A 24064-nucleotide genomic window follows, 5' to 3' on the forward strand; every position below is an offset into this window, starting at 1 on the left:
CCAGCCGCAGAGAAGATGACCGGACATAGCTTCACAGAGCAGATGGACAAAGGATGAAAACATTCTGGGAAAGCAGAAATTTCTGAGAATAAAGAAATTAAATATGTTGTAATGGCGGAACAAACATGTGACTTCAAACTGAATGAGCTGAAATTCACTGGCAAATCACCTAAAAAGGGAAAAAATGTGTTCTTCTGTGATGTCCCATAGGTTCCAGACTTGAAGCAGCAGTTGCCTGCGTAGGAGTCTCCACAAATGGTAAAAAATTAACAGCCTACCAACGTTTATGATGAGTTTTTTCTATTCAATACTCTGACAACGGAAGCCTGTATATGAATGGATTAAATCCTAAACAGTTCATGAGTTTTGGTCAATCCTTTGATCTCAGCCTCAAAGTCTGCACTTGGACAGATTTTTATTATTTGATGAGGAACACAGCAAAAACGTATGAAAACCGCGTCTCTGTCTGAATGCAACTTACACAAACCTCTGTGGGATGCTTACCTGACAAGGCCGTAAAAGTGTCCCAGCTGAGCCCACATCTTAATATCCTCACCAAAAATTCAAAGCAGGCATCGTGACTTTAACCACATTTATGCATACCAGATGTTAATGAATTGGATGCCAATTTCCATTCCTCACACAACCAATATTTGGTCAGTTTATACATGTGTGCAGAAATAACAGGAACTAAGGTGACTGCTCATTGTTAGTCATAATCTGATAAGATTTATCATAAGTTTTTAGCCTACTGCAGACAGACAAGAGGAACTTCGCTGCAGTAATACAAAAAAAAGAAGAAAAAAAAAAATCAATGAAAGAGCCGAGGACTTAATGGATAGTCGATTACCTTTTAAAAAAATGTGTGAGCATGTCTACATTGCTCTGTGTTGCAAAGGAGGTTCATAAAATGGAAATTTTCTTGTTGACATTGCTTCATCACTGGTGATTCATTTCCTGTCCCACGATCTGTCCCCAACATTTTGTGAAACTGGAGGTGCTGACACTAAAACAATGCAAAATTAGTAAGACAAGAAAAGGCAAAAAGAAGCATTCCTAGGCTGCTGCAAGCACTTTTATTTGATTTCCTTGGCGAAGTGTACGTTTCTGCATTATTTCTGTGTGATGCCAATGTTACCGCGGTGTGCATTTTTTGCGCTTTCCACCCGACCAGATACGGTCACCTCTTAACTTCCATTTCCGACGCACAGTGTTGCACACATGCAAAGAATGAAAGACTGAACATGAGTTTCTCTGTTTGTTGACATGCCAGATGCTCATGCCATCAATCTGTCTCCGGGTGTTTTTTTGTCCCTTCAGAAAGGGACAATCAAAACTCAAAGCAAAAGCTGCTGATGTCATGTCACCAGAAAGGCTTTAACTTCAAACCATGCAAACAAACAAACAAAAAAAAACCACTCATTTGTTGAAGCATTTTAATGATCTTCTGTCTTCGTCTCCATTTTTTTTTGGGGGGGGGGGGTTCCCTTTTTTCTCTACAATCTGCTCCACCTTGATAAGCATTTAGATGCTGCTCCACGCCTGCTCTCGTTAGCTATGCAAGCTGAAACGCAAACTCATTTTTGGCAAAGATAACAAAGCCCTTACTCATTTAGTCCTACATGACACGACATTTTCTTCTTTCAAGCTTTTCATTCAATTTTGATTAACAGAACCACACAGTGAAAAGGTTGAGTTGTAAACTGGATGCTGACTCCTGGTGCCGGCTTTTAAATGCAGCAAGTAGGAGAGAAAAAAAAAAGAAGATTTGTTCATTCACTAAAAACAAAGCGGAGAGCACGTGTCATCCTTGTCGCTCAGAGATGAATGATCAGCCGTAGCTCCTTCGAGGAGAACACAATGAAACGAACTGTGTGGAACCCTTTGTTTTTCAAAGTCTGATTGCAGTATTGATTTGACTTGATCTAGTAAGAGATTTGCCAGTGTTACTGACAGACAAACGGTCAGATGGGGAAGTGCGAAATGCTCAGCAGCGCCGAGTCAGGAGGTCAGAGCAGGTGGAAGCATTGTGAGTTCGTTTGATGGGATCTGGCCACATCGTTGGCATCTGTGCAGTTAGTGTTGATCAAAGCAGTCAGGTGAAGCAGATACTGCACCGAAAAAAATGGATGGATAAAAATGCATCTTTTACTCCATGAGTCGAACCTCTTGAAGGAATTGCTTTCAGTCTCTGGCTGCATGCAGGCTGCAGAGGGAGGTCCGACTCTGTGGCGCTGTGTTGGCGGAAATCTTCACTCTTTGATCTGCGGTAAAGAAAAAAAAAAAAAAAGAGGAAAAAAATCAATGAGGAAACTTACAATACTTTATCAAAGAGAGGGAAAAAAAAACTGAATGCAATCTGAGATGAGTAAGGAAAGAAGTTTAAATCATCAGACCATGTATCACATGTTTTTTCTTTGGAGTTTGTCCTAAAACACTGTGCACTTTACCTCCGTGACAACCCCTGCGGCGATGGTGGAGCCTACGTATCGCAGCATGAAGCGGCCCAGTTCTTTATAGTCCTTGTACAGCTCTAATGACACCGGCCTCTGGGTCTGGATCTCCACAATAGCATTCATGCCCTTACTCAAGCACCTTAAGAGGAAAGAGAGTTATTAAGAGTATCAAAGTATTAAAGAGAAATGTATTGGGGGGGGGGGGGGGGTCATCTTAAAGCATTTATCGCAAAAAACAATACATGTAAAGAAGTGCTGCTCTTGTGTTGCTTGGGAATTTTTCTGAACAAACTTCATCCTCCCACACACTGACGTGCACTGCTGCACTGTGGTTTCAGTTAGGGAAACATAACAACTCAGTAATGTTTTGTCACTGGAACACAGAGAATGATAAATCCTTATGGGTACATCACCAACACAAGATGGAATTTTTAAAAAATGACCCAAACTCCCAAAACTCACTTTGGTTTCTTCTTGAGGACCTCCCCGCTGCTCTTATGTAGAACGCTGATTAGTTTCCTAATGGTGGCTGGCTCGCTGACTGTCTGGTAATGCAACAGTACCTACAGCAAGCATACACACAATAAGCAAGCACGGCACAAACAAACTGTACAAAGAGCTGCCCAAATCAAAATTGAAACAGATTGTAAGTAAACTGCAACTGCCGTCATTACACCCCAGGCAGCATGGTTGAGTGTGTATGTGTGGACTAGTTTCATGGTATTCGTAGGAACTAAAATGCTGGATCTCCCCCAATGAACTGGCTTTTTTCATGTGTAAAAGTGAGGTGATCAGAGTATGCATTACACGGCCTGGGTTGCCACTACAAAGGAAATCTGATCTTTTGAAAAGCCAAAAATAGAAATGTGAATAGCAAGTTTCCCTTTACTGGGTTAAAGTGAATTACTGTATAATGTTGTCAGATGGAGGCAGTATACGCTACCATGCTATTGGCTGTACTTTGGAAGAATATTCAATATACTTTTCTTCTCCATATAGATCAAAAACAGCAATGGAAACCGGGCTATTGATTTCATTGAGTTTATCTCGACTAAGACGGTTCTAATTTGATTTCATTCTATGTTGGTCAGGGACATTTTATTCACACTACAGATTTACATTTGAGTAAGAAGAACCAAAAGCTCACTCTGTCGTGTGGCACTAACGGGTAAAGCTTCACACATCCACACAAAGAAACCAAGCAACGACTGTCGTCACTTCTTGACAATTCCTCATCTTTATTTCTCAACCTTTGACGCAGACAGAAACATGAACCGCTTGTTTTTTAAGAGATGGTTGCCTATGCCTAGGTGTTGATATTTGAAATAAAAAAAAAACATTAGTCCAAGAGTTTAAAACAATGACATCTGCATTGTTCTTTAATAGCTGGTTGGCACTTACTGGAAAGCCTTGTGTGACAGGGACCTCGATATTGAAGAGGAGGATTCTGGCTCTGAATCGAGTGCAGACTCGAATGGGCTCCTTGGGATCACAGAACACACAGCCCACACTGAAGGGGAGCAGTTACAATGATGAGCATAGAACACAGTCAAGTGAAACTGGTGAAATATGTACATAACCGAAAGCATATTGTGTTGTTTTAAAAGTACAAGCTCAGGGAGAGAGGTCATTTCATGCAATCTAATTTGTTTGATTACTTAATCTTGATGATGTCCATGCCGGTGACAGTAAGGCTGACATGATCTCCTGCTGCCGCCCAGTCCAGAGCCTCATCGTGGAGAGTAATTCCTGCAGTAAAAGGATGCAGAGTGTAAGCGAGCCACAGGATGGCAGTGTTCGTCACCATCAACTCTTGGCAGATTTTTGTATGAAGTTCTTCAAGCAAGCCAGAATTTGAGCCTGACAGCAAAGTACCTTTAACAGTGCAGGTTTCGTTGGGAGGCATTGCCAGTATTCTTTCTCCTGTTTGAATATACCCAGCCTCAATCTTCCCTGTCACACAAAAGCCTGAACCCTGGTCTGGAGAGAGAAAACATCCACCAGATTAAAAAAATTTATCTAAAAAGAGAAACGAAGAATGTGCATTAACAGAATTGCAGCACTGACTTTACCTTTAAACACGTCTGAAACGCACAGTCTGAAGGGTTTGTCTATAGACCTCTGAGGGGGTTTAAACGCATCTTAAGAGGGGGAAAAAAACAGAAAATAAAGAAGAAGCAGACGTAAACAATGAGAAACAGCCATGGTTATTATGAAAGGTCTGTGACTAGTGGTGAATCACTTTCCCTGGTACTGGACTTTCAGTCATAACACAGTAAAATACATGCAAGCAAAACTCGAATACATTCATGCATATGTCATACAGTGCTGCAGTCTGGATGTGCTGAAAATCATAAAGCATTGATAGTTAGAGAAAATATCAAGACAATTGTCTGATCCACCTTACTAAGCTTGAAATATTTGCATGTTCTCCCCGTGTATGCGTGGGTTCTTTCTGGGTACTCCGGCTTCCTCCCACCACCCAAAAACATGCATGTTAGGTTAATTGGTGTCTCTAAATGGTCCCCATGAGTGAGTGCGAGCGTGCACATTTGTGTTTCTCATTTGTGACTGTGTGGTCCTGTGATGCTTGTTCTGGCTACTCTGCCTCTTGCCCAATGACAGATGAACAAGGCGACTCACCAAATGACTAAATCTCCTAAATGTCTCATGTTAGAGGCCAACGGAGTGAATCTGCTTTCAGCTGCCTTGCTGCTCAAAGATGCAAAACTTGGTCGTGAACTAGGATATAAACAAACTAACTTTCCAGGCTAAATTACACAGGACGGTTCCTAAGATGTTTTGCCTTGCTATGGTTCAACAGAATATAAATAGCGTGCTCAATTTTGAGAGTTTCAGTCCATCTAAAATGCCAGAACTCACTGTAATAGAGCAGTTCAGTTTAATAGTAGCCAAAGTTCAAAGTGGATATGATTCAGCAACATATGAAACTGATGATGTACATTTGTTTGCTGCTAAAACATTGATGTTGCTCAATCTGGGTAAAAATACAGAGTGAACTTTTGAGACCACGCTTTAGAAATGTGAAATCAAGTGATCATTTCCTGGTAGTGTAATGCTTCATGAGCCAGCCTGCTTGAGAAAAAAAAAACCTTAAAGCCGCCATGTTTTAATGCAATGCTAGGTATGCTAGTTTCTATTTTTAAAATAAGTTGAGCTCCATTCTGTGACATAATGGCGCACAAAATGCAACACAAGCTTTAGCCACACAGATCGACGTCGGTGTGCATTACCGATCTGCTCCAACAAGCTGAATCCAGAGTACCAAGAGGTGAGCTCTGACACTGAACTCCTGGTGACGAGGTTTTCTCCTGACAGGCCGCTGGTGGGGATGTAGAACACATCAGACTCCTGGGAAAAAGAAAAGGTAGAGCACGTATAACCGAAAGGGTATTTATACTGACAAATAATGGCGTAAAAATGTCAAGCGACGGCGTCCCAACTCACCTTGAATCCCGCCTGCTTTAGAAAATGGCCGAGTTTTGAGATGATTTCTTGGAAACGCTCTCGCTGCCAGTTTACCTGTTTGTTTAAACACATCGAGGAAAATACGCGTAAGAATGAAAGCCTTTAGAATGAAAATGTGTCAGCAACACGCAAGTGATCATAGGAAACAACATCACAAACGTTGCCACAAACATCTCCCAACGGAAACCGCTGAGGTGTAAAATCTTGAATGCATTGAAAATCTGAGAGCCAGCCGAGGGCCCTGATCTATGTTGGCACACAATGTGGGAAGTTTATAACTCAAACAGAAGTGCAGAGGCTAAGTAGATCCCACGGACGGATGTGGACAAGCAAGTGTCTTTTAAATGTTGCTTGCAGATACAGCTGCCATTCGAGCAACGCTGAAAGTTGTCTTTTCTAATAATTTAAGGAGCAAGAAAACATAAAGTTCTGGTGTGGCAAAGGTGACTTCACCCTTGGTCTCAGGAGACAGTCATGCTCCCTTAGACAGAAATAACCTGCGTTTTGCATAATTGCACTGAAGTCCTCAGGCAGCTCGCTGACATTCTTAACCACTCTTAAACGGACAACTCCTTCATTTCCTCAACGTTTCAGTGGTAATCAAAACTCGGCTTAAGACGGTGATCACTTCATGGGTGCATTTGCTACATCCTGACAGTTATTTTCCAGTTGAAAGGCCCGCATCCAGTTCGGCTTTCAGAGCAGAATTCAACTCTAGTTGCAACGCTATGACACAGTTACCTGCACCTTCTGTAATGAAATCCTGGAGCTCTCAGAGACTTAAAAACACTCTCGGATGGTCTTGGATTGGGTGACAGTTTAAATACATTTTTCAGACTTTTTTTTTTTTTTAATATAACATATCTTGTATAATTTGAACATCTTTTTAAATCACTTGTCAGACTCAAAAGTGTCCACAAACTTTTTTTCCTAAGCTTTTATGGCGTGATTTACTGTTCGACTTGGCGGGATCCGTTTTTATGCATTTACTTATATTAAGAAAGTGAAAACAAAATGTAAATGTCATGTGAGTGGTTCCACTTGCTTGCTTTATAAAAATATTACTTATATAACACTTTTTAAGACCAATCTACACAGGACAGGAGTCCTTCCGTTTTTGCAATTTATGTCATCTGCAGAAATTTTGGCAAATTTTGAAAAAAAGAGACCAAGCTCACACAAAGTAGTCAAATCAGTTGAATCATATCTGTAAATGTACAGCAGACAGCTAAAAAATGTACGCTCCCGAAGTGTGTTGGTGCGCTGAGAAGCAGGTCTGACCTGGTCCATCTTGTTGACCGCTACAGCCAGCTGAGTGACGCCCAACGAACGCACCAGCAAAGCATGCTCCCTGGTCTGACCCCCTGCTTCGAAGCCCGCCTCAAACTCTCCTCTGCTGGCATCCACCACAAGCACCGCGACATCAGCCTGGAGAGAGACGTTCAAAGGCGAGAACGACAAAAAAAACACACATTTTAAAATCTCCACAAGTAAGTAAGTTTGGAAATTCACGCAGGCAACGTCAGGGTTTGTAACATTAAAAGGCTTTTTTCTAAGCATGTCTTTATTGTTTAGTTTATTTCAAACAAATAATCTAAAATAAAATAAAATATTTTCTTAACATGTTGGTTTTAAAACAGTTCTATGAATTCATGGAGTGATAAACATTTATTTCCTTAGCACAGTTGTTCCACACACTGACTCATACGTCACACTTCCATGTCATTAAGTAACAGTATAAACAGTAGTGGCCCTGAGATCGATCCCTGGGGAACCCCACAAGTAATAGCTTTCAATTGTGAGTTAATATCATTCGCTTGTACAAACTGGTTTCAATTTGTAAGATAAAAAGATAAAGGCGCGCCTAAAAGCCTTACATTTTCACAAAAAATGGCCGTGTGCCATATAATCCGGTGCGCTTTATGTGTGCACCTGATTCCAAAATCTGTCACAGATACCACCATTTTGAATTTACCGCGGGAGCGCCGACCATTAATGGGGCATTAAGCCCCCACCGCATCACTCACGCTCTCCCTTCGTGCCGCTCACCGCCACGTTCACTTTTGCCGCGCCTCTTTGCTCTGGTACATTGGAAAATAATGGCAACTGGCCACTTCCGTCACTCGCTTTGCATTCGGTGTGAATCCAGGGTCAGCCTTTCACTCTAAATGGGGCGCAGATTGTATCGAGCTCGTACTTAGCGATTGAATCGTGTCATCATTAATGCTTTTGCCCATGTCCCAGTGAGTGTCTGTTCTTCAGTCTGAGATGGGTGATGCAGACCGATGTGCAGTTTATAAGTTTATATAAGTTTTATAAGTGTAAAGAAGACTGACGATGTTGTCCTTGACTGTCGGACCATTTCCCGCTGACACAGGGACGTAATACATACACTACGTGTGCTGGCAGCGATAAACCAATCAGAGAACATTAGGTAATACGTACACCTTATAATCAGGTGCGCCTTATGTATGGGTGAAGTACAGTAATGGACCCCATAATTGAGGGTGCGCTTGATAATCAGGTGAGCCTTATAGTGCGCAAAATACGGTATTCACCTACGGTAGTGCAATTCCTCTTTTAGATCTAAACATTGCTGTTCATTTAGTATTTATTTTGTAATGAATTCATATAATCTGCTGTAGAATATTCTTTCAAGTATCTTCGAAAACTTGGAGTAATGACATAGGCATATGGTGAATGAGTATATGTTCACCTCCAGCCATATATATCGGTACATCCAGTTTGTGATGACAGGTTACAGATATAGGTAAACTGTTTCCATATCAGTGCCATGACAGTCTGTTTATTTCTTGGCCTTAAGATGAATCAGCTAAAACAATAATTTCCTTGTCTTCTGCTCCTCTTATAATGTAATTGGTGGATGTGTTTTTGTACTAGAAAATGACTTTTTCTGGTTTTTGGTTTTGGTTGTTCTTTTCTTTAAAAATTCTTCATACAATAGGTCTTTTTTCTTCCCTTAGTTAGCCATGGTTTCTTGGTTTTTTGCTAACCAGTAACGGTGTTTGTTATAAAGTGATGTTATTACAGACAAAAAGCTTTTGTAAGCTACATTTACATAAGCAACATAAACTGTGCTCCAGTCTCGGTTTGTAAGATCTTTCTTCGAGACATTGCATTGCACATGTTTTATGACAAATTACTTTTCTAAGATGAGATGTGTGTCCTGGTACGGCTCTGTACTATTACAAAGACTGGTAGACGGTCACTTGCATAATTTACTATTAATCCACATTTAACATTCCTACTGATAATATTCATTAATATATTATCATTTTCACTGTGTGATGTTACTTTTGTTGGATGAATGATCAGGGGACAGAGACACAGCAACATCCTCTGAAGCTTACAGATCATAAAAGCATCATGACTAAGGGGTTTGCCTCGAACAGAAACCCCTTAGTCAGTACACGAGGAGATTGAACGTGAGGACAGTCATATGGTAAAAAGAGAAATTACGCAAGTTACCCAAAAGAGACACAGACAAGCACACCCATGCCTGCAAAAACACCTTGTGACACCTACACCCAAAACCACAAAAAAACCATGTTGACGGGTGTGGCACAGAGCAGAGGGAGAGGAAGGAACCATTTGAATGAAGAGGTTTCTAACATCATCTTAGGTTGTTAAACTGCATTTGCAGCTAATTGATGCCAAATAAGTTGGAAGAATCGTATGATAATAGAATACAGATGGACATCCATAAGCACCAGCAGGGACTTTTTTAAATGTGCCTAAATAATTAGACCCATTACATCACATGCATCATGTTTATATATCTTATTTAACTGTCACATTTAACAGGTGGAGTAACAGTTTAGCACTTAGGCTATTACATTGAGTGCATGTTTAAGAGTCAAGAGATTTGAACTTCACACACAAGTTTTAGTTGTTTTTTTAAAACATTTTAAAATCTGTTTTTCATTTTTGAATTTGGCTAAAAATCCACTCATACAGTGCAACTGAACTTCCTGTACACTGCTATAACAGCAGTCTTTCGCTGGCTTGGCTTAAACATAACGTGGAGGCTGCTCAAAGAGTTGTTTTTTTTTAACAGCGTACCTGTGCAGCTCCTGTGATCATGTTGGGAATGAAGTCTTTGTGTCCCGGCGCATCCATCAGAGTCACCACCTTTGAGTTTGTCTCAAACTTAGTCATGCCGACATCCATTGTCACACCTCTGGAGCAAACCACAAACAGTTCATGGCTTTTCAATAACCATTTGATCCAGTTGAAAAAATATCAGTCAACATGAGTATACATATTCTATGAGAAATGTGAAACTATGAACAGTGCAGTGCAATGCAGATTTAAACCACCTGGTCAAATTTAGTTTAATAGTGAGATCCTTCAGTGGGTGCGGCTCTTAAATATTACACATCTCCTTCAGACGTTACCTATAAATGCATATGTAATCCCACCCAAGTCACTTTCTGTTTCTGAGATATTTCGCTTCCGTTCCACTTTGGTAACAACAACAGAGAGAGTAATCCAGGACATACTTTCAGCAACATGTCAGTGATGCTAGACGCTGTAATAAAAACACACACCCACCCTTGTAGGAAAGATATTGTCTTTTTGACTAGTCCTTTTTTTTCCTCAGTTCCCATTGAGAACCTAGATTTAGTTGATTTAGGGGAGACCGGGTATGGTTGTAACACTTTTTGCTTCAGCACCTATAACTCTCAAATTATTTTAACTATAATTCTCAAACCTTTATCTAAAGTACCCACATTTATTCACTACAAATTACATATATTTAAGACCCTGCACAAATATCACAGGCCTTGTGTTTTAATGTCAAATACGTGGTGTTCCTTTGTTACAACCTACCCCACTTCTGGGGAGAGTTGCAACACAAATGAGGCAAAAACAGAAGCCACACCATAGAATATGCTTGAAAAATAGATGGATTGGAATAAAAGAACAATCCAGAACAATGAATGTCTCTGACTGAACATAACTCAAACACACTGTGGTTTTCCCAGGAGTGTGTGTGTGTATAAAGTGTCTACATGAACAAACTTTGGTAACAATATGAATGCTTAAAGATGCTCCTGTAACCTACATTGGGAACTTCTCTGGAACCCTGATCTCTCAACTTCAGCAGTGATCTGCAGTATCTGCTTGATTGTTTAGCTAGCTGTATTTGTATAGCGGTTTGAAATTAGCAGGGGAATAATGCATCACATTCTCTCTGACCAACTACAGTTCAAATTACTGTAAGTTATATGATTTTATTTGCAATTGTATAACTACTAAACAGAGTTTGATGTCGGCCAAAAATAGACACTGAGATGATCATCTGACTCCTATCTCATCCCTGATTGGTAGAATTGGTGGCGTTACAACTCTCCCCGTGTTACAACCATACCTGGTCTCCCCTACTATTGTTTATCAGCACTACTAACAAGACGGGAGACTTGGTTTTTATGGCCAATAAGCACACAACATGAAAGGACCGTATTTACACCAGGTCTTCCATTTCTAAAATACAAAATAACAGGTGTACATTTTCACAAACGTACATTTAGTGAGTATTCAAACTATTTCTTAGGCCTTTCACTCTGTATGCAGTTTTAATGGTCAAATGTACCTGTCTCTCTCTTCGCCAGTTTCATCCAAAACCCAGGCATAAGCGAAGGAGGCTTTTCCCGCCTTTTTCGACTCCTGCTCATACTTGTGCATGGTGCGCTTGTTGACGTTGCCCAGCAAATAAAGTAGGTGGCCCATCAGTGTGCTCTTCCCTGCATCCACATGACCTGCAGAAGAAGAAGAGAGGGTCACGACTTTGGCCAATGAGTTTCGAAAGTAAGAGAACAGAAAATGGAGGCTCAGTGGATGGGAGGGGGGTGGGGATAGATAAAGAAGAGAGGAAAATGTGGTTAGAATGATAAGACAGGTAGGAGAGGAGAGAAGAGAAGATAAAACTTGGTGAAGGAAAACCACAGACAGGAGAAGGAAACAACTAGAATTGCACAAGTGGAGGGAGGTAGACAAATGGGAACAAGGATGGAGGCCAAAGGGGGGGGACAGACAGCGGTAACACGAAAGGTTTCGTACGCTGTGGGAAACTAGAATCATCTGCACTTCTGAAACTACCAAGTCACTTTTTCTGGTGTAACTGAGAATGAAAAAATATGATTAAGCAACTGTGCTGGTCTGCAGTTCCACTCATTTACTGCCATTACTTTCTCTGACATATGCACACCAAACAAGGACATTGAAAGACGCAGTTTCAAAATGTACTGCACAGCTGTATATGGTCATATAAGACAGGAGGCCAATCAGGAATTTTTCATTTTGCCACTCACATGCACATAGATTCTTGCATTTCTTGAAAATATGCTGATCCATTCATGTACTTGAAGTTATTACTAAGTTTCATGTTAGTAATCATAAGAGGTTTTATGTAGTGTACTTGCATCCTACCTATTACTACCAAATTTAATAGAGGTTTGCCCCCCTGTCTCTTCTCCAGCTCTGCCTGGATGTTGATTGCCTGCCGCGCCTTCCCAGAGGAGCGGCCCGGTGTGGGACCAGAGGAGGGCTCGTCCCCATTTGACCCTTTAGATGGAGTCTCAGGACGTTTGGAGGCAGCCTCAGGAGTGGGAGCTGCGGGAGCATTTTCAGGGCTGCCAACTCGACGCACAGAAGTGGCGATGAGGCCATTTTCCCCAGTGCTGAGAAGCAAAACTGAAGTTTAGTTATACTGTGGGATAACACGTGAAAAGCAACAAATGATGACTTAAGTATTTCTAAAGAACTACTTTTCGTTTTAATATCAAAATACAGTTCAGCCACTGGCCAAAGGTCAAAGTATTTCTTCTTTGGTTAAATTGAGAGGAGAGGGTGTTTAGGTACCTGGGAACATCAAAGCCCATGGTCTGTTTCTTTCCAGAGATGGTCATGCGGGCCACTTTGGGTAGCACTTCAGAGTCCAGTTTACCATGAGACACATCTCTGCTTTTAGCTAAGAGAGTAATGAACAAAGAGGCAAACAGAAGCAGCCATGACTCATCAATACCAACACTTTCAATGTGGGGAGTACATTTCACTTCAGAAATTACCTTCAATGCAGGATGAATAAAAACATTTTTTTGGTCAGTCAACAGTCTATTGTGATCAGAATAAGGCAGAAAGTTAGGCTCCGCTGTGTTAAAAAACTAGGATTACTATGTCAAGATTTTCATTCTTTCAGGATTGAATGCATCAGAGTCACTATTTGCCTGAATAGGAGATGTCTTTTTCGAACTCTGCAGCCTCGAGAGAATCGTTTAAGTTGACTTTTGAAATTGCAAACTCTAGAAGTTTTGCATTATATTACAAATGGAGATGGCTCAGTCGGAGATGTACCCGCTTTGGTGTTCAAACCGATCCAGCTGAAAATGTTACCAGTCGCAGCTGCATGTTGGCTCGTAAGGTAGAAATATTTTAGGGGAGCGAAAGTGCACAATGCAATCTGCTGCACTCTGAACCTCCTATCCATCTGATTAAAAGTTCATATTCGTGTAACAGTGAGACTTGTTGAGATCATTGCTTTGTCATCCCAGTCCCAAATGGCCACCGGTCCTAGTCATATCAACCTGTGTCTGATTCATTTAGATTGGGCTGCACAGCCAAGCCTTCAGCACATTGGGTGCATGTGTGTGTGTGTGTCTGTTTGCATGTGACATCCTGGCTCAGAAAGGGTTAATTTCAGAAGTGGCCGTTGCCTCCCGTCTCCACGTAAATAGATCAATGTGACGCAGCATTTCACAGAATGAATCTCTTGAAAAGGTGTCATCTCAGCAAGCGCAGGGTTGGAGCTGAATGCGTGTTCTGTCTCACATACACTCGCAACTGATTGTCAGACAAATCGAGAGCGGTTGATTTGTTGCAGTTTCAAAAAGTCATCAGAAAACTGATCATAAAATGCCATTTCCATTAGACTTTATTATTCATTATTTAGTTAGAATCGAAACAGAACAGGATCCAACACCAGAGGAAAAAAGTGATACTCTATGATTCGCTTTAACAGGTTTTATTCATCTTGTTGCTTTAATTAAATCATAGTAATAATCTGTGTAACCTACTGAATGTTTTGTGCAATTTGTTGATCACAGAAAAAAACCCTGAGCGAAAATGAGAGGAAAAAGGAGAGATTCAACAGAATATTAGTGGACTTTCTCTAACCAGTCACTCTCTGAATGACTCGCCCTGCATTAAAGAAAAAGTCCCTTTCATTCTGAAACACTGATACACATAGAAAGGCAGATCATTGCCTCTGGTTAGGGTTTTTTTTTTCTTTCTCACTCACAAGTACTTAATATAACCAAAGTCTACGGGCTGTAAGTCAAGAATACATCTAGGCACATGCCTAGAATACATCTAGGCATGTGTCTGAACTGCAATGAGCTGTTGGGTTTTTAGATGAAGCTTTAATACTAAAGTCACCACTAAACCTTCAAGTTTCATCTCTCCTGCTGTCAGCAGCAGCATGAGATGACAAAAGTCTTCTCTGGGGAATTTCAGTTCTTCCAGCAGCTTGGGGGTTTTCTTGTCACCCTAGAATGACGCGATAAGTTTCTACCATCGAGGTCAAAAAGGATTCCAGCCAGCCTGCATTTACTTGACTTCAGCTGAGAAACGCATGATTATATCAAATATATTAAGTCCATTTTGGCATGAGCTAACAGGTCTTTGAATTCAAATTTTGACCTCAAATGAACCTCTTTCTTGAACTATATTACATGCATTATTATACTCCCCTAACATCTTGTGCAATGAACCACCCCCTTCCTAACCAATAGACATGTTGCTCTGTCAAAACATGGTAATACTTTATGCAAACAATTGAGCTGAAAGCTTTTTGTACCTTATGGCAGCATCAACTGTGAGACAACCTGAAAACAACTAGTCAGCACAATCTAGCTTTGAGGCTCAGAACAGGATCTCTTTACACCGTTTGGTTTGTCAGGTAAACATTTGGCCTGCTCCCATCCAGGATTTCACTAGAATAGGGGTCCCTTAAAGTGGCTAAGAATGAGTGAGTCATTTGTACACCTTGGCCTGAGGCCCAACTCAGCGCAGGATAAAAGGAGTCCGCCCAGGATATGCAAACATCAAGCATCCCTTCCCCCACCCACATGCACACTGCAGACAAAAGTTAAATGCTAAAAAACAGAGGAAAAAAAACAAATAAAGAGGTTTTTGTAAAGAAGAGATCAATACATATGCAGGTCAAAGAGGGATGGAGGGAGATCTACTAAAGTCATATGTTCATTCCATAAATGAGTGTAATTTAGAGCAGGTATCTAACACTTTGGATGTTTCTTTTTACATTGACACCATGATGGAGTCTCTGGATTTTCCCCATTCAACACTCCCCTCACATTGAAATATTTCCAACCCGTTTGCCGTCCCTGTACAACATGTAAAAAGAAGAAAAGAAAAGAAAAGAATTCTGGAAGAAAAAGGAAAAAAAAAAAGAGAGCGTCAAAGAACATGAAGCTCCCGACCACTTGAGGCCGCTAAAGTCTACAAATGATGATAATTGTGTTCATCGTGTCAGAAGTTATTGTCATGTGTAGCTTAGGGGGAAACATTTAATGCAAGTCGGCCTTATGGACCACATGTGCGCGTTTGCACATCAGCTATGTCCGGTTAATACAGTTTCTAACCATTTTCAGTGAAAGGAAATCGTGTACCATTAAGCATAATGATGAAGGTTCAAATCCAATTGTAAATCTTGAGTATGAGACATCATTTCAGCTTACAGATGGCCAAATTAAATACTTTTATTGTAACTTTCTGTGTCAAATGCATATTTTGGAACTCTTTAGGTGACCTCTGTTTTCGCTTTAAAATAAGGATTATATCAATGAGCCAAACCGGTAAGTCAACTTCATTCATAATGAAAAATTCAAAAGACATGAATGAAAACAATTACAAAGAAAATGAGACTGGTGGCTAAGGGAAAAGCTCAGAGTAGGACCCATATGACCCCTTTCAGGATGAGTCACAAACACAGACATGAGTACCACTAATGAAGATTTCATACGATACCTCAACATCCCCTACACCCACCTACTCAGCAGACACTGTCGTAGCAACAACCTGAAAACTCACTCCTACTAGGTCTTTAGATTTGAAAACATAACTAGAGTTAGACTACTGACGTTTCTGACCTGCGACAGGCTAACATGTCACAGAATACACTAAATAAGTGGAGTGAAATCCTGGACAGTCACTTTCCGGTTAAATCCTCTCCTTAATTCGAGTCCAGTGGTGGCCAGACTGCCCATCAGGAGACTTTCCAAAGGAAATGAGCCAAAGACTCACGATGACACTTTCAGGATCATTTTCAGGAACTTGCAAAGATCGAGTGTACAGCGGGGAGAGGCAAGCGCTTGCAGACTGTGACTGAAAGCAGGGATATGGGATTACTCCATTCAAAATCCCAATCTCTGTATGACAATGACAGTGGAAACCTTTTTTGGGGGGAACTTAACGCTTCAACACTTAATACAAAGGCTTTGTGAATCTATAAGTTTTCCCTACACAGCTTATTTGTCATAGCTGGTAATAATAATTACTCATAAAATGTTTGGCACCTTAGTCATGCAGCTGGGCTGTGAATAATAAAATCGAGTAAACCCTCCATGTTCTTTATTGATGACCCCGCTTGTCTTCTCTTTTTCTTGAAAGATGATGACTATGCCAGGGTATACTGGGCTAAAATTGGGAAAGAGTGGTTCAGGGAGCATGAGACACGTTTTCACACATGGATCGATTACCACAGAGTCCAGAAACTTAACCCTATCGAGAATCTTTGGGAAGTGCTGGAGAACTCTTAATGCACCGGCCGACTCTCCTATCATCAACGCGAGGCTTCAGGAAAGATCAGCGACTCGGAAGGCTTGCAACACTGCATAGGCTTACTGAAATCTGACGGAAACCCCAACAAAGAATGTGAGAATCTCCGGCATGTGCTGGAAAAGACAAAGACTGGTTCTATTTGTTTATGAACATCAGTCTCAACAGTGGAGCTGCAAAGACCAATACCACATCTGTGTGGAAACACTGTGGAGACAAAGTAATCCATAAAGTAAGCTTGATTTGATGCATCTAACTTGCCTTCAATCAATGCACAAAAGCCTCTTGAGTGCCTTACAGTGTTAATTCATTCATTTTTTTTTCTTTAACCCATGTTTCCAGCTTTGCCTCTTTTACTTTAACATATATACCACAACAAAGCAGCAGCGCTAATAGCATGCAAGTCTAAGTGCACCTGCTTCCTTTTGACCAGAGTAAAATGGTATTTTCCAGTGTTGGCACCACTTCACAACAAACCAATGTTTGTGAAGTGTGCATGCTTTGCAGAAATGCAGAGCCTCTCAAAGGCACAAAACGATCTGATCTGTCACAGCCTTTATCAAAGCTGTGAAAGTCGAGAGACGTGATCAGATTTTCCTACGTAGGTGGTGTAAGAGAGACACACAAAGTGAGTTGATCGGCTGCTATACCAACTCGATGTGTGCTTGGGTGACATTTTCTCCAAGAGTGCGACTTCCTGCTCAAGCCCACACACTGACTCGCCTTCTGTGAATAAAGGACAGCGTTATTGTCTGGCCACACCCAATTGTTTCTCCATTTCCAGTGAACGGCGTCTTAAAAAACCCAGGACCTCTGCTTCACATCAATATTCCTAATAAGCCTCGCTATTTCCAAACACAGCGCTTCCAGGATGACGCTATTCCACCAGAAACCTGTTTGACATGTCATCATTGACACGATCTGCCTTTTGGTATTTGTCCCCCCCTCCCCCCAGGTTTATTAGCATACGTTTGACACCCTGAAGATCCAGTTCACTTAGACTTCTGTACAAAATTAACCCAACCATACCATCTTGACCAAAAGAACATATATATAAGCTGACGATGTCGGTTTGACGTCCGCATTAATTCATTGTATCATAATATCTTAAAATGCCAGTGATGATGTTATCTATAAAACCCTGCAGTGCCTTTGTGCTCAGTCTCAAGTCTTAATCATTCATTTCTTCAATGTCAATATTAAGAGCCAGAAGCTACCACTTGTGGCAGAAATGTGCGATACCTTGAGAATTAGGGGCTTCACCCTTTAAAAACCACGCACCCTGCTGCAGATCCACAATGTATCATACGCATAACCATTTTTCAAACACATCCCACATCTCGACCCTGAAATGTTATTCACATAGCTCGTCCCCGGGCGCTGGCTCATTACCGAGCAAGCACACACGCTTCAGTCAGATTTGGAACGATAATAACGAACATATCACCGCTTCAACCTGTTAAGATAGACTCAGATCAAAACACCGAGCCTAAAAGTATGCACACAGTGTCTGACGCACGCACACAGCCTGAAAAACACACCTAGACAGGGAAGCATTCAGAGTACATCAGTTCAATCATCTTTATTTCAATACTGACAAATTCACCTCTGGTAATGGGTGAGGACACACCTAAGGTAAATGAAACCCATGTGTACATTGGAATATAAACAGCTTTTATTTGGGGTTTGAAGGCATTCATTTTTACTTTAAGAAACTTTTTTGCTCCTACTCTCGCATCCAACTAAACTAAACTTTACAGTAAATACTTCAAAGCATTCAAATGTCTGTGAGTTTGTATTTATGTCTGTATGCACGTGTGTGTGTGTGTGTGTGTGTGTATCTGCGTTCTTGTTCTCTCATGGGAAAATCTCCAGGTGTCCTCTAAACCAAAAAGTCAACCTCATGATCTCAAACACAAGCAGCAGTAAACCAGTACAATGGTTAACTGATCCATATTCCAATAGCTGCAGCACACCTGCAAACAAAGTCAACCTCTTTTCTTTTTTTCCCCCTCTTTAGAGCTTTAAGGAGCTTGAAAAAAAAAAAGGTTGCACCAAAAGAGAAATACTTTAATTTTCCGCATACAAAAATTAAAAAGCCATCGGGCATCAACGCATACAAAAATAAGACTCAAATTTTAAAATGCTGAGGGAAAAAGAAGCTAATATGAAAAAGAAAAATGTCTAAAAGTTCTTAAAATAGAAGTGTCTACACAAAGTCTACTGAGTTGTAGTTATTCAAGCTGCCAGAGTTTGTTTTTTCCTCTTTTAAATCCAGCGCGAATTAATTGTTCTGTTTCAAAAGTAACATAAAATTTGTTTGTTTGCCTCGATAAAAAGATGAAACGTAACATAGTTTCTGAGAGTTTTTCCAAACAGTGATCAGAAGAAGAAGGTCATTCCGTTGTACAGTTGGTCCAATAAGTTTCTTTAGTCCACTTGCACCGACTGCACCACACAGTTGAAAAGGCTCAGAGGACTGAGTGCTGCAATTCTTGGAAGATTTTTATTGAGCTGGACCAATGTTCTCTTAAGCATCTCAGGTTTTCATCCAAACTGAGTTGATTTAGCACCAGCCTGCATGGAACTAAGCGCTTTGCCTCAGTCTACCTTGTAAAAGCTTTCCTCTGATTTGCACGAACAATGTCATCAGGAGAAGGTGTATCAAAGCGAAAAGGTGCAATTGGAAAAAGTGGGGTATGCTGCTCTTTGGGTTTGTATTGTAGGATGCAAAGGTCGGCCTGGTAACCACTTCCTGTCCTCTGGCCTTTAATTTTTCCATGCAACATATTTTTCCTCTTCCTTTGTTGTCTGCGGTTCTGAAATGACAAAGTAACCGCAAATACTGATGGCTTCGCAAAAACCGAAAAATCCAGCCCAATGGCCAGAGTAGTGGGAGACGACGGTGAAGGGAGGTCACAGTCGATCTGATGAGGGTTTACCTGGGCCATGAGGGCACTAAAATCAATAGTCTGACCCGGTTTAGATGGCCTGGAGTTTTGCTGGTATGGTTTGTGGTTGACCTCACGCTTGGTCCTTCCCTCTGTCGTATTTCCTGCTAACACATAAGCCCTCTCTGGTTTTGCTGGTGAAAGGAGTGAGGTGACGGTGCACTGTGACCCATTTGAGGTGGTTGAGGTTTTGCTTTTGTGTTCAGATGGCAAATGTGACAAAGAGAGCAGCTCAGAGAGGCCAGGTGGTTGTTTCAGTGCAGTTGCTTGAGATCCAGTGCAGGCAGGATGATAGGAGGCTGAGGAACTGGTGGTTTGGTGCTGCAGGGCTAGCTGTGACAATGAGACTGTCCCACCCTGGCAAGGGGGTCCAAGGTTGACTGTGTTAGAAAATGACAATGCGCTTGCTGGTCTTTCAGTGCTTTGTGATTGAGAGTGAATACTCTGGTTTTGATGCTGTGAAGCAAGCTCAGACAGTGAGAGTGTTTGTGCTGGTGCAGCCATTCCCTGACCCTTTACTGAAGCTAAACTGCTAATGGGAGTAAGCAGCATGTTACTCAGAGCTGTGCTGCGGTTTGAGTGCTCCTGGATTAAATCAGCCAACGATGGACTTCCCTTAGGATCGACCACCGATTGCTGACTGCTGTTTAGGACAGAGCTGAGACTCCCAAACCCAGGAGGAGCAACTGGGGTGCTTGTAGTTGTCATTTTACAGCTGTTTAGTGACAGATTACCGAGTGAAACTGAGAGGACGGAGGGAGCTGATGTGTGCGTTGCGGGAGGCATATTTAAAGATGCCAAAGTTCCAGGTGAAAAACTACTCTGATTGGACAAAACCGACAAGGGTGAACTAGATCCTCTGGTTACAGCGCTTAATGAAGAAACACCTAAACCTTGCCCTTCTTCATCTTCTCCCGATTTACTCTTTTGCTGGTGCTCAGACATAAGCTGAGCCAGACTGGTACCACCGCTAATAGCTTGATGCACATTTTCATGGTGAACATTTTGCTTTGCACAGGTGCTAACCACTGATCCAGCCTTATGTTGCGATAAGAGGTCACGCAAGTTTGGTGCACCTAGTGCTTGCACACATGGATCTGTACATGTATGTGCCGTGTTCGTATTGTTTGTGTGAGAAGCAGACAAGCGGGCTCCTTACCTTACGAAAGCCAAGTGGAGTTGTCGGAGAGGAAGAGCGAGAAGATCGCAGAGCGGAAGTCATATGAATCATAGCATATATAAGAGGGAAGAAAACAGGTAGAAGGCACTTTGTTAAACATTTGTATGACTTAAATGTGGCATCATTTAGGTGAACGGTAAATGCATCTCACTGATAATCTTGTAATGTCATCTCTAATGCATATCATCTGAAGTAATCTTTCTTTTCAATGTATCTTCTGAATAAACAACATGATAACAAATCAGACTAATCACAGCATCTGTGCTTGATGACTAATATATGACAGATATCAGTCAACAAGGAAATGCAATTAATTAACGAGAAATTCAAATCCAAATACAGAAATTTGCCAGCTGCACAATTAAGATTTTGTCGGGAGGATTAAAAGACCGTCAGTGAACTAAATTCATATCCTATTCAATTTCCGTGCAATCCAAAAGGTATATCCTTTTGCTTTTGGTAAATATTAGTGGAAACTCCTCAAATGCAACAAACATTTTACCAAAATATCCCAAGAGTGGATAAATCAGAGGCAACATTTGTTTACCAAGAAAATAGTCATAGTTCAATCCACTTTAGGCGTACCTTTTTCAGCCACGGCCTCCTGTTTGGTTCTTTGCGGAAGCGGCGCATTCTCCTGACTAACTCTAGCTACTGACGCCTTCTCTTCATTTGCACTTCTGTTGAGCGGGACTGCTTTAGTGTCCTCAGAAAGCACTGCATCCAGGGCCTTCTGTGGGTCGAACCCATGTGTCATGGCTGCCTGGGTCAGGACCGACTCTGGCACCGCATCCCCCAATACAGTCCGCATGTGATCCAGGCAGGAATACAGCTTCGCTAAAGAGTATGACACAGAAGTAAGATGAAGAAACGGAAATAATAAGGGAAGAGAGGAACATCAAAGTAAAGCTAAACGTTCAATATTACGTGTATTCAAAATGCACGTTTACAAACACAAAAATCGAATTCAGGATACTAGTCGGTAGCATGTAGCTGTATTGAATTAATAATACTACCTTGATCAAGAGGGTCAAGGTTGTGGTTGATAGTAGGAGACATAGGAACATCCTCATCTTCATATTCTTCCTCCTCTAAAGGTTCCTCCCTTGGTGCTTGCCTCTCTTGACGTGAGTAGATGAACTGATTTGCTTTAAAAAAAGAAAAAAAAAAAGTCTCAACTTGATTTCTGCAATGGTTTCATGATTATAAATCTGTAATACATGACAAAGTACACCCCAATCATACAAAACATCAAAAACCACAGACAGATCAAAGTGAACACATTTTATCAGCTTGAACTGCAAACTTCTTCTGGAAAACACTGGATCCTGACGTTCGTGTCAGGACGTCAGGATCATGTTATTTTTAAAAAGTTCCTTTGTTCCATTGTTGCACACTAAGGAAGACCCCCAGTTATGGCAAGAACCAGCCCCCCCACCAAATCAAACAATTTACCCTGCTTAGGAATGGGAGAGTCCAAAGAAGGCGGGAGTACTGCCTCTAAACTTAGAAAATCCCAATCTGACCGAGCATCCATGGGATGGTTCAAAACTAGCTAAATCCCTTGAGGTCCCAACCTGCAATTCTAAGGATCCAAAAGATATGCTGCAAAGGTCCAGACACCACAGCACATCAAAAGTTCTTATTGCCTGTGTCAAATGATCCATGGGGTCCAACGCACATTAGGCACAGTTTCAATATTGGGGCTGATTGATGTATGACATAATACTTACAATGGTTAAGTGATCGGAGTGAGCCTCTTAAAATTTCTAATAAATTACAATTCTTAACAAGTAGCTACGGTTTGACAAGAAGAAAATAAATGTTCACAACTGATGTCATGCACATAAATAAATGTACGGTGTAGTACTTACTTTACACAATTTTTAGTTGTAAAACTGAGGAATGTGGGAAACCAACCTGTTGCTGGTGATATACAGTAGTCATCATCCGCAGACTGTCCATAGATGTCATCATCTTCAAAGTCTAGGATAAAGAAACAAACACATAGATTCAAGTGTGCACCTTTTTGCTCTATTACATAGCTGTGTACAGTGTGCAGTTCCTTTGCTTTGTGACTTTTCCTCGTCAGCGATGTGATAAAAAAAAAAAAACAGAAATTATAGAGTGGGACTCAGGTTAATTATCATAATTGTGGTAGGTAACTGTAGATTTGACCAATTCACTTGCGATCTAAGCCAGTAACTTTAGGTGGTATCAGTGTAATTTATACAATAATAAATTTGCAGCTCAAACCATTTATAACTAAACGTTGGATAGTTAGCAGCTGCTACCAACGTTAGCTACGGTATAAGCTGTAGACAAAACTTCTCAATGCTTGGCAATTAAAATAGGAATAAGTCGGGCTATTTGAAAATACACGTCAACACTTGAATTGTACAATAACCTAACTTGTGCTTGGTGCCAAGTAACACGACAGCAAAGTTAGCTGGCAAGCTAAACAAGCTAGCGCTAGCTGCTAGCACTGTAATCAACAACTGTGCATTTTGGCTTAACGGCTAGTTTAGCAGCGTGAGGCCTTCCATCTACTTCTAAACAAGGTACCAACTCCTGGATAAAGTTATCTACCGTCATCGTAGTTGTAACCTCGAACATTTCTGTGGCGAGACATTTTGCTTAAGTGTCTTCTCTCTCGGCCCCGGTGTAAATGTTATTCTGCTCACTGACATGTGTACCAACAACCGGCTGCCATTGCGGCTACTGCTGCGTAAACTACAACAGGGAGGAGACAGGTCAAGTTTGAGTTCGCAGAGCCGCAAATAGCTAAATTAAGACGGATGTAAAATAGCATTTAATCATCAGTCATTGTAATATTTTTGTTTGCCTTGTAAGAATTTCGTCATTACAATACAAGAAAATAAAATTATTTTTCTTGTTTTGTTTTGTTTTTTTTTCACTGACGTAACTTCCTGTTAGAGCTCAGCTCAGCGCGGCCTGGATTCAGTGCTCCAACCAGCTTCACGAACAGCATGCTGTCTGAAACTGATACCCAGTCAGCTTATGCTTGCGCAGCTGAATCATTAACAAATGAACAAGAACACGTAGCCCAGAGTGAGACTTAGAGCAATAAATTGTAAGAAGCATGGCAG

At 41.1% G+C, this 24064-nt stretch overlaps 1 protein-coding gene across 2 annotated transcripts; it reads right to left on the minus strand.

Moving 5' to 3' along the window:
• Positions 1-1060: 1060 nt before the first annotated feature.
• On the minus strand, positions 1061-23808 carry hbs1l (HBS1-like translational GTPase). 2 transcript variants are annotated; one of them, XM_072361958.1, is made up of 18 exons: positions 23544-23753; positions 22875-22940; positions 21971-22102; positions 21540-21791; positions 12831-12939; positions 12399-12649; positions 11563-11728; positions 10029-10146; positions 7227-7373; positions 5925-5999; positions 5711-5828; positions 4529-4597; positions 4332-4436; positions 4115-4205; positions 3858-3966; positions 2919-3019; positions 2451-2595; positions 1061-2264 (listed from the first exon to the last, which is right to left on the minus strand). In XM_072361958.1, the coding sequence occupies exons 1-18, from the start codon at positions 23584-23586 to the stop codon at positions 2253-2255; spliced, it is 2109 nt and encodes a 702-aa protein (XP_072218059.1). In that variant the 5' UTR covers positions 23587-23753; the 3' UTR covers positions 1061-2252. The 2 variants fall into 2 exon arrangements, with proteins under 2 accessions (XP_072218059.1, XP_072218060.1); XM_072361959.1 differs by lacking the exons at positions 1061-2264; positions 2451-2595; positions 2919-3019; ... (9 more) ...; positions 12399-12649; positions 12831-12939 and adding an exon at positions 16450-20928 and having other exon boundaries at positions 23544-23808.
• Positions 23809-24064: the final 256 nt, after the last annotated feature.

Source organism: Leuresthes tenuis, unplaced genomic scaffold (genome assembly GCF_036924035.1).
Source record: "Leuresthes tenuis unplaced genomic scaffold, fLeuTen1.0.hap1 SCAF_13, whole genome shotgun sequence".
NCBI lineage: Eukaryota > Metazoa > Chordata > Actinopteri > Atheriniformes > Atherinopsidae > Leuresthes > Leuresthes tenuis.

Bases quoted from the DNA above. Each gene is read 5' to 3' on its own strand.
- hbs1l (XM_072361958.1), bottom strand. From the start codon at position 23,586: ATGTCTCGCCACAGAAATGTTCGAGGTTACAACTACGATGACG. The intron at 21,792-21,970 runs GTAGTATTATTA...CATACTCTTTAG, and splicing joins CCTTGACCCTCTTGATCAAG to CGAAGCTGTATTCCTGCCTG. The intron at 11,729-12,398 runs GTAGGATGCAAG...CTTCTTCTGCAG, and splicing joins ATTAAATTTGGTAGTAATAG to GTCATGTGGATGCAGGGAAG.